Below are 18,924 nucleotides of genomic sequence, written 5' to 3' on the forward strand. Positions count from 1 at the left end.
TCGACGTTTTCTACATTTTGTCATGTTACATCTACAAACGTAGATGTATTTTATTGGGTTTTAATTACATTAGTGGTGCATGCTTAGGTTTAAAGGGAAGAATATCAGCTTTGCACAGCTCTAAATCAAATCAAAAAGTTCTAATCCTTAATTAAAAAAAAAAGCTCAAGTGGAATTAGGTGAAGAACACCTCAACGGTAATTTACAATTTTTACAGATTCACAACTGGATTTATATCTGGACTTTTCTGAGTTAAAATATGCTTTTTTAAAAACAGGGGTGTGGAACTTGAGGACTAGTGGCTTTCCACTTTTAGATGTTACTCTCATCGAAGACACCTGAATCAAAATGGTTGAATTGCCTCATTAGCATTTGATCAAGTTCTCCAGAGACCTGCTAATTACCTTCTTTTTTCATTCAGGTGAATTGAAGTTGAGAGACATCTAAAAAGTAACAGGACACTGGCCCACAAGGATTGGAGTTTGACTCCCATGACCTCGTCCATTCCGTTCTAGCTCTGGCTGTATGTTTAGAGTGGTTGTGCTGGCCGAAGGTGAATCCCATTTCTCAAGTGTTTTTGTAAAGTCTCTTTTTGAACTATTACTCTGTATTTAGTTCTATCCATCTTCGCTGTCACTGCTGAAGAAAACTATCGCTGTAGCATGATTCTGCCCCTACAATGTGAGGGAGGGAGCGTTTGGGTTCATGTGCAGCACAACACAGAGTTTTGCATGTAGTTTTGCAGTTACCATAAGCCTCTTGGCTGCTTCTCAGATCAAGCCGTTTGACTACTTGCCAAATATGGTCAACTTGGTAGAGCTGCTTATCACTACCGCACTCAACCCTTTTACTGAGGAGGGACATTTGGCCTGACAAAACGTCAAGCTGAGGTTATATATTTTTAATGAAATTCTTTGGAGAAGTTACATATGCAGCAATATCAACTACATGAAATGGTTTATACAGTGATGTCATGGCACCTTTAAACATCTCCACAACTGTCTCCCTGACCTGTCTGTTGTGTTCCTTGGTCTTCAGGGTGCTGTCTGTCCACTAGTGTTCTCTTACAAATATCTGATGCCTTCGCAGAGCAGCTGTATTTACTAATTTGGTATAACATTTAAATGTAATTAGTTTCGCTGAACTTCATTTAGGAGTATCAAAGGGAAAAGGGTCTGAATACAAATGTACGCTTTTCATGTTTTATTTGTAAAAGAAATTAAATAACATGCATCCATGAGTCAAAGTCACAAAGCTTGCGGTAATAACATGACAACCTGTGTAAAACGGCACTGTAATAGCATTGAGATTGACTCTCCTGTAGGTTTTTTATTAGGGAGAGAAGCTGGAAATGACACAAAGTCAACATAAAAATGTACTGGGTTTTAACATCCTGGTCATTTCATTCTTCCATTGCAGAAAAAGCATCACAGCCCCCTTATCATATATCCATCCTGGTCTATACTCATCATCACATTTGAGTTCGCCATCATTAGGACCATCAAGTGTCATCGCATGTACCAAGAGAGAATTGAATTTCTCATGGAGCCAGTAATCAAAGCTTTGCAATTAAATCAATACGGGGTCTACATGAGAAAGCATGCACAATGCCAAGAGGCATCGTGTTTGTAGTATCCCAATCGATACATGAAACGACTGAAAGTAAAACGAGACACTCTATCAGATTTATATTTTCACTGGCAGAGCACCACGGTGACATCAAATGAGGGGGCAGACTGATTTCTGAGCAACATTATAGCAGGATGCTTTCTTATCTTTGCAGATGATCGTACACACTGAAAGATAAGCAGAATGAGAGCAGGAGAAGGGAAGCAATCTTACCTAACACCATTAGCTGGGCACTGGAATAAACACTGCCATGTTTGTTTTCAGCCACACACTGATACATCCCGGAATCTGACAGGTTTAACGCAGTTATGGAAAGGGCTCCGTTTTCGATTTGTACCCGGCCCTGCAGAGTAAAGAGAAACAATTCTGCATATCCCTTGCAAGGCCAGCCTATTAAGTCCAAAGGCACAGCAGCAATTATTCATGCACCATGAAGGGAGGAGGAGAGCAGAGGAGGAGATGGAGGAAAAATAAAATCAAATCCTGGGCAGCGTCGTGTCACTGCGTGTGTATTCAGCTCCGAATAGATGAGGAGGCAGTTGTGAAAACTGAAAACTTGAATCTTAGATACAGAAATTAGGAAATGCTGGCAAAAGCACAGACAGTCTATTAAAATATCATTTATTTTCTGTAGTCGTTCAACTGGAAACACTGTGATGGCAGCTCAGATGATGACGAGTGATTTTAACCAAATAAGCTGGTAAGGGATCCAGATTGCTGCAGGGGAAGAGGAACAAGACTTCCTTAATTATACTCCCTCAATATGACAGTTGATATACCACACTAAATTAGCCATAAGCTTAACAGGAACATACAAATAAGCATATGTGTGTACGGGCACTGTACATTTACATCTGGTTTGAAATCAGCCTGAAGTTGTTTTCTCTTCCCAAGGCAGCCTTTGTGCATTAGCCTTCATTATCCTTCCATTATCCAGCCACTGAGTAAGAGCTCTGTCAAGCTAAAGGGTGAAAAGTGAACGCAAGCTATTAAAGCGATTGACATGTTGGATGAGGTTGTTGATATGATTTCTTGTCCGGTAAAGACAACTATCATTCTCACATATGTCCAGACGTGCCTCTGTAGCACTGGTGGTACCTGGGCTCCCTTTACTAGTATTCATAAGAAAAGAAAAATTTGAAAATATAATAGATTAACCAACATCAAAAACTACAAAATGTTTAAGCACGCTAATGTTCGGTTCGGTTAGTGAACCTCCCATTTGAATTGAAGCTGCTTATCTTTTTGTTACATTTACTTCTGGAGACAGAACTTGGATTTTAAAATTGACAGCAAACTCAAATTAATACCCCTTTAGACTAATGTGCTAACAATTATCTGAGAATTTGGGGGACTCATAGAGCATTGAAATTTCATTCCCAAATGGGTCTCTCGCCCTTTATTTAAAAAAACTAAATCACATTAGATCCTAGCACCATTGTAAAAGTAACATACCCTGTTATGTATGTAATTCCACACTTCCTGCTGGTCTCTATTTAGTTTAGATTGGAATGCATTCACATAGCTCATGTGTAAATAATTCAGATGTGAGCAGTTCTCTTTCCATTTTTAGAGTATCTGGAGAATGTTTGTGTATGAGTAATTTAAAACAATTTCAGAATTTACTGAATTAGCTATGGACTTCTGTTTTAGCAGACTAGAGTTAGAGCTGCAATCTTTTTTCTCAAGCCTATATTTACAATCCATTTTATGCTTCTGTGGGCGTGCCAGGTTTAGCGCATGTGACCCATCTACAGAGGCCTTTGTCCTTGAATTGGCTGTTCCAGGTTCGACTCCGGCCCGTGACCCTTTGCTGCATGTCTTTCCCCTCTCTCTCATCCCCCCTTTGTGTCAGCCTACTTGTGACTAAAAGTCACTAGTGCCACAAAAACAAAAAATAAATAACTAATGTAGTATAAAAACAATTTAGTCCAATGGTGTGGTTCAGATGTACAAATTTCACAGTTCCCAGTGAGAAGAAAACCTGCTGGATCAGCTCCTAGAGGCAGAATTCAAAACCAAAACCAACCCCTGTCTTTTATCCAATATGGCTGCCATGACTATAAAGATTTTGTTGTAGCTGCAGTAATAAAAATTCTTTCCGCTTCTAACAATTAGCATGTCAACAAATCCGTAGCACACATAGTGCTATGCAAGATGGAGATATGAAGATGTTTCATTTTTGTTTGAATGTTTTGCTAATAGTAGTTGATAATAGTAGTTGCCTTAAACATAAAAGTTAGCAAAAGAGGGGCTTTTTTAGGAAAGTCAAATTCAGTACGAGTGGACATAAAAAGCAAACAAACCTAGTCAAAATGAAGTTAAAACTCCAATTTGTAACATAACTTTTTAAAATAAATTACTTTATAGGGAAACTTAACATGTTATTTCATCGAGTTATGAAACCTTCCTGCTACACACTAGCAGGAACATAACACACCAATTCAAGTTGTAGTGGCCATAAACTTTTCTAAGCAACATCTCTGCCGCCACAAAGGAAGTAAATTACCCACTATAATCCATCTTTTAGTACTTTCCTCAGTATAATTGGAGCAAAAAGCAATAAGACCTCATACCTCAGCCATCATTTGCTCGCCGTTCTTCAGCCAGCTGTAGGATGGTTTTGGCTTTCCATTGGCCTTACACTCCCAGAAGAGGTTCTCCTCAATGGACGCGGCCGTGTCTGTTATTGTCTGGAGCCACTGAGGTTTAGCTTGAAATAAAAAAAAGACGAGAGGATTACTTGCTCAAACATGTGTTTTGATTATTAATGGCCTGGACGCATACAGAGAGGTATCAGGCTTTGTAATGTCGTAACAGCAGCCTTTTTCATTATTTGTGTGCTGCACTTTTAACACAGTTATCAACATAAAAAAGATTATGGATTAAGGGTGGAAGGAAATCTCGATTCCAAGATCTCACAGTTTTAGTACAGCAATGTAATCCTTGTCAGTGTGGAGTCTGGTTCGCAAAGTCTTATCTAGTTGTCTGCATGTGATTTAACCAGTGAAATAAGTGTCTCGTATTGATTGGAGCCCGGATCATGAAGGTGTTTTAAACTACACTGTTGAATCTGTGTTTGAGACTTTTTATTATTTTGAAAAAAAAAAAAGAAAGGTCCCCTATTGTGTTGAAAGAGTTGACTAAAAAAATATTTTTTAGAGCAGTGTGACAGTTCTCGGTAACAAAAGCGTTATATAAGTCTTCACCACTTTTCAACAATGAGTGGAAGCATTTAAGGTACTCTTGATCTGTCTTTTTTCTTTTTTTTTTTTTTTAGGAAATTCTTTGAAAAAAAGGAATGGTGAGAGTGACAAGGAAGATACGGCAGATTTGTAAGGACTAGCCAACCGTTAGCCGCTGACAACAACAAAGCTGCCAGCTGCTTCGGATCTTCCTTTCAGGCTCTCAAGTAAAGGGCTGTTTCACAGTTGAAAAAATAAGACAATCAAATCTGAACTGAGTGATTTTACATTGAACAGACATCCTCTGGGGATTTATCAAACCATTTTTGTATTTGTGAAAACCCACAATATGAGCTTTTCGGTGCTCTTTTGGCAATAGGGCCATCTTAGAATTTCACAAGATAAAAACAAACAAAAAATAACTAAAATATGGATTAGTCAAGCCTGGACTACATCAATTATAGATGTCTGAAATATATAGAATTCAGATTTTTTTCCAAACTCATAAATTAATAGATACATTAATTGTCTTATCATATTAATATTTTAATTTACTCTAGTTTCAAAGTAAGTCAGTTGACTTAAAGGGGTGTGACACTAAATTTAGCTCCTGAAGCGAGATGATAAATGATATTGGGTCTACAAGAATGAGTGAAGACTTTCCAATGGTTTTACAAATTTACATTTGTTCATGTTTTGTTCCCCCCACAGACACAATAATTCATTCTAAGGAGGTTCTAATGCTTTAAAACATTGTTTTGATGTTCTTGTTACACCCCAGGGTGATGTACAGTATATTATAATTTTAAATAATTGCATCAAAATCAAAGACAGACATCATCTCAGTAACTTGGAGTCCGATTGAACAAAGTTGATTTCAATCCAATTATGTTAAAAAGGTAGACAATTTTTATTCAGATGTTTTCTGATTTCAATAAATTCGCCCCAATTATAATTCTGCCTTCAAGATGTAAAGCTTATAATAATATCTACAGAAATGTATGCCTACATGTAGAGAAACACAAAGGTTTGTCTGCAAGAATATTGTTTTTAACTTTCGTCCCCCCGTCGTTTACTCACAACTGTCTCTCTTACCGTGGTAAGAAATGCGACCCCGAGCTGCATTTTTGCCCCGCCGGTTCTCTGCTATGCATTCATAGGTCCCTGCATCTTCCTGCTGAAAATTAGGGATTTCAAGGACGGCGTTTGAATTCTTCATTTTGACTTTGCTGGGAAAAGGGACACCACTAGTTCTCCTCCAGCTTATTTCCGGGACAGGGCTGCAAGATGAAAAAAAAAGAAAAAGGAACAAAAGTTGCCAGGCTTTCAGCTCCCAGTCGCAGTGATCAAAGTGTGATTCAATGCAGAAGGAAAGTAGATGAGACCGGGGCTTTGTGAATGTCTTTTTTCAAAGAGTGGGCACCCACATTTCGCATGCTCTATAAGGAACTTTCATTTATACAGATTTATTTTTAGGCTGTCACCTACTCAACAATATATTGCTAAATCAGAGAATGCATATATGCTATTATTTGTTTATATAGCTCTCATTTATGTTGGGAATGAATCAACAGTTTATGTAATATACAATGTAAAGCTGACTTACTTTCCCAGAGCAAAGCATTCCAGTTTGACCACCGATTCTTTTGCAGCGGGAACCGAATCGGGAAAATGAACTTCGATTTTGGGCTCATATTCGCCCATTACACCTAAAAAACAGAGAGAACAACAGACAACAAGCTTTTTATAGCACCGACGAGCGGCAGACATTGCACTGCGTCTATCTGGATCAGAGTCACAGAGAACTCATAGAGTGGGACAGCTAACACAAAAAGTCTTTATGGGTATGTATCAAAGTGACCACTGAAGGGCTTATAAAGGAGGGAAGAAATAAGAGGCGGGTCATAAAAGATTCAGAGAACACATCATGGCATAGATTAGCTTGGTGGAGATTACTCGCAGAGATTTATGAATGCAACTTCATTTAGGGCTTTATTTATATTCACATCCCTGGGATGGGCCACACACTTCTTTGTTATTACCAGCTTTAGTCCCGGTGCCCGGGAGCAAGAGCAACCTTGGTGTCCTGTCAATGCGTTTACATTAAAAACCAGAATGGACAGAGATAAATCAGAGTAGTTTTAATATCAGCCTCAAAACCAAAAATAAGTATTAATCTGCAGTGATTAAACATTAATAAGTTGTAAAAAAAAACAATGTGGTTACCAGTGGTATCAGCGGTTCTGTTGGGGTGTTGCACGTGTGGAAAATCCACCGAGAAGCAGATATAGATTTCTTAGTTTCTAGGTCATCAAAGCCTGCAGTGCCTATAAATGGCCGTACATCATTACTAAACATGCTGCAGGTGGTGGAAGATAAACATCAGCTATACAGATTTATTTATTTTTTTACTCTTGTTACACTTGTGCTTTTTTATTTGCACTGTTACATTCCTTCACTGTGGTAGACTGCAAAAGGATATTTAGAATTTCCCACTACAGTTTTTGTTACTAGCTCCTTAGTGAAGATTGTCTGCTTTGCATCAAAACAATGATATGAAATATAACTCAGTATATAGCTCTAATGTTTCCAACTAGTCAGGGTCACATTACAGAAGTAAACTGAAGTGAAATATAAAATAAGTTCTTAGTAGCTACTACATGGGTGACAGCTGCGACAAAGCTAGGAGTTTGTCCTGTAACCGGTGGGTTGCTGTCACTGTGTCACTGTGTCGTTGGGCACAATGACTGCTGCCGGTGGTCAGAGGGCCTGGTGGCAGTGATTGTTTGGTAGCCTTGCTTCTGTAAGTCTGCCCCAGGGCAGCTGTGACTACAATGTAGCTCACCAGCATCAGCGCATGAATAAATGGATGACTGACCAAATGTGGTCACATGTTCAGTCAGTCAGAGTGAGAATCTGTGAGGCGCTTTAGGATCCTCAGGACTTGAAAAAAACGCTATTTTTTACAGGTACAACATGCTGCTTCTACACTGATGCAGCCATAATCAGATTTTATTATCTTGGACCATGTGTCTGTGGGTTACCAATATCAAGGCGTAACATTTTAAACAATTATAACTTTAAAACCATACAAAAAAAAATATAAATGATACCATTCCAGCGATTTAAAGCCCTTTGAATGAGATACCGAAGAAATTGCTCAACAGCACATTGCTGGTCAGCAATGTGCTATTTGGATTACGCTATTTGGATTTATTTTGAATCAGTAAAAACTGCATGTATCAAAAGCAATATAACCACTGATTAGTATCACAAAGAACAGCATTAAAACTGTATTAATGAATGTGTTATATTAGCAGTAGTAGGAATAAAATGGTTTCAGATTCAATATTTAATGATTCAGCGCGGGCTTGGGATAATCGTTAGCTTTGGACTCCGTGACTCGTTTGGATTTAAACAAAATCAAGACACTAATACGGTTATCTACTACAGATAAGTATGTAACCACACGTAGCCTTTAAACTGAATCTCCCTGCAGAAATGTGATTGTTCCTTTTTGGTCAAATGTTTTAAAATGGAAGAGTTGGAAAAACTTATTTTAAAATCTCCTTTTGTTTTGAAGCAGTATTTTAATTATATTTTCAGTTTTATTTAAAAATAAACAGGTAGTCAAAAACTATGTAAGTGAAAGAGAAAATGAGAAGCAAACTTGAGTTAATTAACTTATTTGGAAAATCTAAGAATGAAATGTGTTATGCATAGAACAATAGTACCATACATATCAGGGAAGGCTAAAAACCAAAGTGGACTCTTACTGTTCTAAAATAGCTCTAATTAAAATTTAAAAAAATCTGTTCGTACTTTAGCGTTAAGAAGTGTGAGAAAATACAATTTTACTGATTTTTGCACATTTTAACTTTTATGTCAGGCATGTTGTACATGCTCCATTCTCAGTATGTTTCACACAGGTTTATTGGTGGCACATCGCTCCTTTCCTCTTTTAACCATGTATATAACTATTGATTTTTTTTGGTACATAACAGCTCATTGCAAACATGACATTTAGTTTGCTAAAGATTGCTATGGTGACTAAATATGCTTTAGTTTTATGCTAAATGAAGACACCAAGAGAGTCAAAAATTATAAACTGTCCTGCAATTAATATTTTGGGGACTAAAGATAGGAAGGAAAAAAAATCCATCAATATGTGAAATATTTGACAAATTAACTTAAAAATAGAGTAATAAACACAAACTAAGAAGAGTGTGTTTTTAACATGTTTACCATCACTCCTGAGGACCAGAGGTGTTGGAGAGCTGAGCACCTTCTGCTTGGTGACAGTGTTGTTAACCACACAGGTGTAGTTGCCCACATCTGAGGGCTCAACTTTGGCTATATACAGGCTGCCGGTCTCCTGAGAGATGAATCTTCGGCTGTCTTGTTGGACGGAGTACGGGTATTCATTGAAGATCCATGCAAATGTCAGCTCTAGAGCACAGAGAGAAAAAAAAAAACAGTTTAGTGCAGCATTTGTCCACAGAGTATAGATACAGATGAAATAGCTGAATCAAAAGAACTCTTCTTTGGCCTCATGTTAACACATCTCATTATTTACATCCCCTTATGTAAGTATCTTTCGAAGAAGATACCGAGAATGCAGCGGCTGTTATTGCAGAAAAAAAAAAACAACAACAGGAGACCAGAGGAAAGGGAGCGAAACAAACTGGATTACAGCACGTCAGTGGTCCTCCCCTGACACATGGCCTCCATTCTCCGGGTCCCCGAGCGACTTAGTTTAAGGGCATCCCGAATGAACGAAAGGATTGAGAGCTCAATGGATTGACATACAGATTTAAGAACACGCTGTCATTTCTTTTCACAAGCTACCGGCCCGCCATAAGAGAGGAAAGACCTGTCATGAAGAATTACAGTGTCATTTTCCAGAGCCCCCCACACGAGAAAGGAGGTGCTTCGTGCAATCTTCCACCTCAGGGTGGCAGGATGGGGGGGGCGGTGCCAGAGCCAAAAGGTGTATGCAATGACTGTCAATCATGTCCAACACCACCCGAGGGGGGGCGAGCCACTTGGCTTTTGACCGGCTGCCGCGCCCGTGCTGAGCGCAGCGATGCACATACAAAGCTGCTTCTGATTAGGCAAGCAGGAGCCACATAGCTCAGAGTCAGCATAACCCCGGCCTGAACTGGGCAGCCGTAATGAGCAGTGATACAACTCTGCGCAGCAATTCTTCGTCGAGTGCTGACTGAAGTAACGCACAAATACTCGTATGCAGGGAAAAAAAGTGCAAAAAGCTTCCCTTTTTTTTCCCCAAGCAAACAAAAACAAAACCCACTTTGGACGACAGAAGCGGTACAATAACAATTACTTTTCTGTTGCGTTTTTCGTTCTTCACATCTGGGTGGTGTGATATTGCGCGCGCTGGCAAACGAGAAAGCCTTTTTTCACAATTCAGGGTCAATCAAGCGTAATGAAAACCCAAAGAAACGTCTCATGCTGTAGGTGTCTAATACAGTTCAGTGGAGTGCAAGGTTATGAGGCGCGTCGGCGCTTTTAAATTTGAGAGCGGAAAGGAAGAAAGGGATTAAAACGAGAGAGAGAGAGAGAGAGAGAGAGAGAGAGAGAGAGAGAGAGAGAGAGAGAGAGAGAGAGAGAGAGAGAGAGAGAGAGAGAGAGAGAGAGAGAGAGAGAGAGAGAGAGAGGCGCAGCGGGGAGGTTACGGAGGGATCACGACGGCTCGGACTGCTTTTCTTCCATTCACTTTTTCGAGAATGTGGTAAAACACAAAAGCACTACAGTTACAGCACCCTGCCGCGCATAAGCCTGTGTCAGAGAGGGAAGCTGTCAAACTGTATTTCACACAGAGTACTCTGACCCATTATCCCAAAGACCAGCTGTACAATGCGCTGCGACAAACTGTTCTCTTGTGAGAGAAATTGGTTGTTCCAGTGTGCAAGCTATTGTATCAAGAGGTTGACAAGCTAGGCAGCAGCCATTGTGGCTGTCCTCGGTTTTCTGTAGATATGCAGAGTGGTGGTGGGGGGTGCTGCCTGCAACTTAATCTTTTATTTGTAGCTTCTCATTTATAGAACGGAGTCTCAGATTTTCTCATGAACAGCATCTGTTCTGAAATGTTTGTGGTATAGGTCTACAGCCAAGAGTTCGGTGCTCTTTGGCATTGAGAGTGTGCAGTGTCTTGTGAATGATGTGTGGCCCTTGAACTGATTTACATTTTGTCAAGTTATAGCCCCAATCATCTGAAGTGTTTTCTCTGAATTCTATGCAATGGACCAACTTAAAGAAGCCCTTTTTTTTTTTAAATGGCCACATATAAAAACAGTTCCACAGTAGCGCTTTGACTGTGCTTAGGATTGTAGTCCTGCTGGAAAGTGACCCTCTGCTCCAATTTCAAGTCTTTTGATGTTTCTAACAGGGTTTTTTTTTCAGGATTGCCCTTTTTTTTTAGCTCTATCCATCAACCATCTGTTCCTGCTGAAAAAAAACAAACAAGGCTACTGCATGATGAACCCACCGCTATGTTTAACCCGAGAGATGATGTGTTCATGGTGTGAGCTTTTCTCAGCATGTAGGATGAAAAGTTTCACTTTGGTCTCATCTGGCCACAGAATTCAGTTCCACATATTAGCTGATATACTCATGCAAGGCCTGTGGTGAACTTTATTTGGGGCTTCTAATGGTTTTCTGATAACAATTGCTATAATAAAAGCCCGTGCCCATATTCACAATGATTCCTAAGACTAAAAGTAGCTCTTAGTGATGTCATTTTAGGAAATCTTTCCTGAATTCTAATATTTTTCTTAGAATTTTACCTCAATATGATAAAATTTATTCACCAAGAATCTTAGGCCTTGAGAAATCTTCTAAAGCGACAAAATGTTAGGAGCAATGAGGATTTTTACAAGGCTAAGAGTGTCTCATGCACCTAAACAGTGGAGGAATGAGCACATAAACTTCTAAAATAATCATACAATTAATATAAGACAAACTTCATCATCCCCATAGGGGGAAATTAATTAGTTTCAGTGACCAGAGGGGTTAAGGCAGCTCTACCTTGAAGATAAATAAATAATAGGTAAAATGTTGGATAATTATGAAGAAAAAGAAGAGAAATCTACAAAGAAATATATATGGAGGTGAGAAAGTATCTTCTTTATTGCATAAAGTCAGTAGCCTAATATGTCCTGTAGAAGTTCGCTTGTGTGATGCCATCTCCTCGCTTTTGATTGCAGCAGCACTTCTCACGTTCCAGGCTGGTGTGTACAAGCGGCAAGATACACAGAGAAAAAGATGCGTTGATCTGTGGCAATACGCTTCAAAGTCTATGTGTTTGTGTTGTGATCCAGGGACCGATTTACTTTTCAACACTCCTTTATTCTCATCCCAGAGCTGACTGGACAGATGTCCATGTGTTACTGTTTGTTTCTTTCCATTTTTATGAAATAGATAGGTAAGTGGCCATTAATATCAAATAGATGAAGTCGTAAAATGACTGGCAAGTAAACATAATAAGCAAATCAAAAATAATGATCAGGATGTGAATAAGGTGTGTTCAAACATCATGATGTTGTGTGACAATCAATTAGTTTTGATTTTAATCCAGTCCAACTGGTTGATTTCTTTACTTTGAAAGCAAAATTTGCATTTATTTCTTCTTGTACTATCAACCAAATTATAGCTCTTAAAAGACAGCATCACACCTAGCAACAGGGTCAACCACCCCTCCTCGATAAGATAAAAATCTCAGTCATTTCCTTACTCAGAGTTAATCTCAGCAGCAATCTGAATTTCTCTCTTAAACTCCTAGGTAGGATTTTTTAGGCTAAAATAGGAGCCCTCTGAGAATCTTTGTGAATATGGGCACAGATTTGCAAAGTGCAGCTTACCTATAGCTGTATGTGTAGATTAACTAAATCTACAAATGATTCTGCACGTACAGTCAGTACAGTCAGGTATAAGTCCAGGATGCACAACCATTGCCCTTTTAGTCTCTTTGTACATATGTGATTATTTCAATTAGTTTTATTTGCATTTTTTATTTTTATTTCATTGCTTCTTTTTTTTCATTATTCATTTATTTGTTTGTATGGCTGTTATGATGATGATGATGATGATGATGAACATGATGATGATGATGATGATGATGATGATGATGATGTTGATGATGATGATTTTCCTGCTGACAGATGGCCTCCTTGCTGTGTTGTTGGACAACGGACTGAACTATTTTCTGTTCCTTGGTTGTTATACAGATGTGTGTTCACTAATGGTCTTTAATACAGCTCTCACAGCGTTGTAAGAATGTTGTTTATTATCATTTGTTGAAGGCAAATGGCTACATTAGATTTTATTTAGTGATAGAGTAAAGAAGGCGGAACAGAAATGCATGGGAAACGTGTGAAAACCATATATCCCTTTTCTTCTATTCTACAATTATGCACAACTGTCTGTTGATCTATTACATAAGAAGCCTATAAAATACATGCATTAATTAGCAAGGCAGTGTGAACAGTAAAGAGGCAGCTAATTCCAACCTTGTAGCACTGAATCTCATTAATTAACATTTCTGCAAACCTTAAGTTACAAAGTGACAGGTTGTTGTTGTGGGCAGCATGTTTTTTTATTTCCCCAATGCAATTCTTTTGTGACCAGAAGGTTTTTTTTTCACGGAATAAGCAGATCAATACATTGTGCTAATTAGCTAACTTTAGAGATGCTGTTTGTCTGCTTGTGGTTTTGTCACATTTCCACAGCACCTAGCTACCTTTTTCCTACTTTCCAGCGTTTGTGCTTTGATAAGTGCCTGTTTACTTACATTACAACTTTTTAACATGCAAACCTTGCGACCAGAATAAGCAAAAAAACCCTAATTATTTAAGCTCAAATTGAATAACATGTGTCTTTAATTATAATAAAAAGGAAAAAAAAACAACAACATAGAAATGGATTTAGTCCAGATCCATGAAGTATTATAACATAGATAAACAGAAAGATTATTGGTATGAAGAAGTACCAAAAAGTGTTGGATTTTTAAACGGCAACTATTTTCCTTTTACATTCAAACATTTAACTAAAAGTCCTTGTATTGAGACGTTTTTCTGGCTATATAGAGCATAAAATAACATATTTCTGCTCCCCTCACAACTATTGCTGTGCATTGCTGTTCAGCTGGTTGGACAAAAGTCTCTCACGCTTTTCCCTGTTTACAAAACAGATAGTTTTGGCAGTTTGGAAATGTTCCTGGTCAAGGCAAAAAGGACAGTGAGCGTGTGAAAAGCATCTGCTACCAGAGCAGATAGTCCAACTAATAAACTAGAAAACATCAGTGTTTTATGCTGGTGTAACTGCATAAACGCCAAAATGGTATAATCTTATGCACAATTGAGATGTTTATTTTAACTATTATAGTTTTATGTTTGATAATCTCTATAGCAACAAACAACATTACTACAAAGGCAATATTCAGTATGTTCTATTTTTACACCAGCAGTAGCAATACCATCTATAATATTTACCTAAATATGGTAAATGTAAATACTGTGAAAGTGTGAATTTTTACACAAAGTTATCATACAGTGATAACTGGCTCATACTGGCTCATGCATAGTTACACATAAAACAGATGCTTTTTTTCATGCATTTTTCTAAATAAAAAGGCAAATCCTTTGAGTATTTCTAAAATCAAAAATACAGAAGACTACACAAACGACAGTTTGATATGGCAATGCTTACCTCCAGAATGTGGGGGGGCTCCACATAAAAGAACCACTCCTTGGCCCTCACGGACGTTGACTGCACTCCTCACCGACTGTGTTTTGAAGTTGTCAAGATCTGAGTCAAAAAAGATGGAAATTGAATTAGTCAGCAGCCTAACCTTAATCCTCAGCACCATAGCCCTGTGTTTCCCATAGTATATTTTTATAGTTTATAGATCTGGGCTTCTCTGAGAACGCTTTTGGAAATCAGGAACCCAGGTTTTCCCTAAACTCCCCTCACTGAAACACAGAGCGGAGGATTGAGACTTTAACGGGCCATCATTGATTGCCCTGTTGGCACCTCCTGACAGCAGCTGATAGTTCCAAAGGCGTCGGGGCGCTGATGAAATAGATGGACCTGCCTTGTTGATGTTTACTCCAGGAACACAGCAATTTGGGTTGCAATGAAGAGATAAGACTGAAATAGGATAAAATTAGCGAGGAGATAGGAAACACTGTGCAAGGACTGAGAGAACACGAGGGCAAATGCATGACAAATGACATTTTGCCGAGCCAGCAGCAATAAGTAACATCATTATTAAATGTGGTGTAATCTTGCACTTAAAAGCATTAGCTTCCCCATCAATACTCTCAGCACAATCTATCGCCTACAAATAAATGAGCATTTGCTGGCAGGTGGGGAAAAAACCCCCTCAAAACCTGGCATGATAAACCACCCCTGGCTTCATGACGGATGGAGGGAAGCTGCCGCAGCTCTGCTCCCTGTCTGCACCCTCTGGCTAACAGCCTGGAGTAAGCCTTCCAAACACAAACAAAAGAAAGTCAGTGTGACCGATAAGGGAAATTAGGAGAGGGAAGATTATGGAGAGAAGTGGGACAGAGTGCTGCTAAGATTAATGAGCAGCTCTCCGTTGACCGTGGCGGAATCAAACGGAACCAAGTCACGGCAGGATCGCGAGAGGCCACAGGAGGAGGTGACGGGCTTGAAACACAGAGCGAGGTAACGTCCCTCTGATCTCACCAGGCTGCCTTAATAAATACTGATTCTATCTCCTAACCACATTTTTTTTTGATTCTGAGGAGCAACGCGAAAGCAGGAGTCATACATAGCTGGTCTTATAGCGGCTGATAATCATAACAGCTACGCCATTAAAAACAGGAGGAGGGGAATCAAAGCGCTTGGAATTGCTTAGCAGATGAGGAAAAGACGACTTGTTTGCCCAGATTGTGCATATTTTGCCAAAAAAAGGGTAAAGATGTTGCCGGGCTCAGTGCTTGAGGGAGATAAACCTCCCTCTACTGTAGCCTCTGAACAGAAGAATAATGGGCTTCATGGGAGTCAGCTGACCACACACTGTAACTCTAAGAGCTAGAGGCCAAACTCACTATAGCTGCAGTGATTCCTTTGTAAGCAGAATCAATCTCTGCCATATAAGAATGGCTGGCCTACAGATTACAGAGGGAGGCTATCACAGTGCCAGGATGATTGGTCTGGGCAAGGGCGCCAGTGCACAGACATCCCCTGGTATAATTTATTGTATCCGGCAGAATTTGTAAGCAAAGATGTTTCTGAGGCACCACAGCACAACTCTAATAGAATATAAAACATGAATGTATCTGAAAAATTCAAACTATTTACAACCTAGTTAGGTTAAAATTTTATACTGTTTGGACATTCTTTTACCCCCGCGGTAGTGCTGCACTACATTATAAAATCATGACGCCATAGCGATATCATTGGTAAAAACTGTAAGACAAGATCAGCTGTGAGACATTTTTCATACAGCTGTCTTTCTAATGTGAACTCCAACACTCTGTGACCTTTAGCATCTTAGACACCATGAGACTCCACCCAATAATCATGTCATGAATATCATTGCAAGAAAAATATGCATTCATGATGCGGAAGATGTTAACTAGGGCTGTCATAAACCATTATTTTAGTAATCGATTATTCTATCGATTATTCTGATGATTAATCGGGTAATCGCATAAAAAATGAATACATTCTGCATATTTTTTCACATAATTAGATGAGATCATTTTATGAGTAATAGAAAAAGAAAAAAGCTACTAGGTGAAATGCTAATTTGCAAATAATGCTATTGTTTTTTGAATAACAAGGATAACTCTTCAGCTTAAAAGTTCTAAGATCAAAATGTTAAAAGTTCAGCCTTTTCTGGTTGACTTAACATCAATCCAGTGTTTGTGCCTTTGTAGTGAAAATGGTCAAAAAAAAAAAAAAACAATGTTTCACCTGCGCATTGCATCCTAGATTTTTTTCAGATTAAAAAGCACAATTCTATTCATATAAAAAAGAACAGTTTAACTTAAGGGCTAAGATAAATTCTTAGTTTTTTTTATTCCACAAATAGACAACAAAAATAATTACACATTCATCAAAAGGGTAAACAGCTCTTTTAAATTCAGGCCTTTTTTTCCAAACCATTCTTACCCATGTTTAATAGAAGATAAATACCTTTACTGTCCCATCCTGGGGAAACTTGAGTGTGACAGTGGCAAAAACAGGTAAGCCTAGACACCAGACTTACACACAAGGTGAATTACTATCAAAAAAGCTAGCAAAAGAGAAAGAAAAATGCTGTGCTTATTAATACTTAATAGATAATAATCTTAAGATCAAAATTAAGTGTTAAAGTTAAAAATGTTGGAATAAAACATCATTTGATTTACAGAATGATGTAATATTTTTGTCAAACCTTTTTTGTCGCACAAATTAACAACTGCAAAATCTATTGGACAGAACCAGAATCAAACTTTCCTCTAAATACAGTATATAGTTGTGATATGTCTCTGCAGGTTTTTAGTGGAACCTGCAGTTAAAGTTATTTTCATTCTGCAGTGAAGGAGCTCTGCTTTGTTGTCCCCAACATCTTTAAAATGCAACAAGATGCTTTGTTTTCTCCTTTCCCTCATAGTTCTTTACAGGATAACCTAACAAACTCACCCTTTACTCACAGCTGCACTCGCTGCACCCCTCTCTGTTCTCACATAATGGTATAACACTCACATTATTGGCCGTCTGGCCGCCATGTTGACCAATCAAAATAAACTCAGGTGAGAAAGGAAAGGTGGGGGGGGGACGAGCAGCGAGTAAAAGTTCTAATCAATGCCAGCTACAAACTCGATACCAGGCAGCTCGCTAAGCAGTTTTATTTTCTGTTAAAGTGACCCTACATCTTTAAAACTTTACGTTTATTTCTCTGCTCGGCTTTTGCCCGTTGCTGTCTGTCTACATAGAGGACATCCACACTTGTCATCCATGTATTAGCAGGCTAGGCTGCCGTTAGCGTTAGCTGCCTGTCCGGAGTGCGCTGAATAATTAAACAATGTAACGATGTTTCGAGGCAGATAATTTTGTCTCAATGAATTTTATGAATCGAGGTCCTTGAATCATTCAAGGAATCATGACAGCCCCAATATTAACCAACAGTTACTGCATTCATCAGTCTTTTGTGATATTAGTGTCACACACACTGCAATGACTATATAGGGATACAGTGTGCATCTCTACCAAGTAATCAGGAATTTGACAAAGATGGAAAAGGCTGGATAGATAGAACAGGGTAAAAAGTAAACATCTTAGCTAGAACATTTGACTTATGAGCCCTTGAGTTTACAGCCTGAATTTTTTTTTTTTTTTTTTTTGCTGGTCCCCTCTTTCTGCATCAGTTATTATTGCACCTGCTAGTACCTTAATAGCTAAATATCAGATAAAACCTCATACTGTCAGGGGAGTGAATTCAAAGTTATAGGCCCATTAAGGTATGCAACCAACTGATGGAGAGTGGTTAAACTGTAATGCTTTTTGGAAGTGTCCTGATAGGAGTTCCATACAGGGATTCATGACCGTAAGGCCTCAAGGGCCTACGGCTGAAAAATAAGCCCAGCTAATCAAGCCCTCCATGCTTGACTTTTTATATAAGGTGAACTGATGTGCTGGTTTGGGTTTTCATCCACACATTGCACTGTGCATTATGGCTTAACACCCTTGCCTTTGATGTGATTGTTCTAAAAGTCCTTTGGTTCATTCTGATTACATGATAACAAAACAAAACATGATAAATATCATCAACAAGGTGCAAGGAAAACAAGAAACCCAGAGGGGCTTATAGAGTGTCCCTTAATCACGATTAGCTTGGTTGGCATCTCTTTTCATAACAGAGCACACAAAAAGACAAAACTGAATTAACCGATCAGCAGATTGGACTATAAAACAAAGACTTCACAATAATAGAAAATAAATAAACAGTAGGAAAGAGAAAACATAGAAAAAATAAGAAGAAATATGCCATGTGAAAAGAAATACTACATTGGAGGGCTAGACAGACCAGTTGGATAGCTGAATAAGTGCTGTTTAACTGCATCTTTAAATAAAG

The 18,924-nt window shown here is 38.6% G+C and overlaps 1 protein-coding gene across 1 annotated transcript in view; it reads right to left on the minus strand.

The window, feature by feature from the left end:
- Positions 1–1,842: 1,842 nt before the first annotated feature.
- The window catches only part of cntn3b (contactin 3b), a gene marked incomplete at its 3' end in the record, with an annotated part of 66,711 nt that continues 49,629 nt past the window's right edge, over positions 1,843–18,924 (minus strand). The window contains 6 exon segments of the mRNA XM_036151970.1: positions 1,843–1,972; positions 4,206–4,342; positions 5,910–6,094; positions 6,421–6,523; positions 9,060–9,263; positions 14,541–14,639. Coding sequence (XP_036007863.1) covers positions 1,843–1,972; positions 4,206–4,342; positions 5,910–6,094; positions 6,421–6,523; positions 9,060–9,263; positions 14,541–14,639 — 858 coding nt within the window.

This window comes from Fundulus heteroclitus, chromosome 20, assembly GCF_011125445.2.
Source record: "Fundulus heteroclitus isolate FHET01 chromosome 20, MU-UCD_Fhet_4.1, whole genome shotgun sequence".
Taxonomy (NCBI): Eukaryota; Metazoa; Chordata; class Actinopteri; order Cyprinodontiformes; family Fundulidae; genus Fundulus; species Fundulus heteroclitus.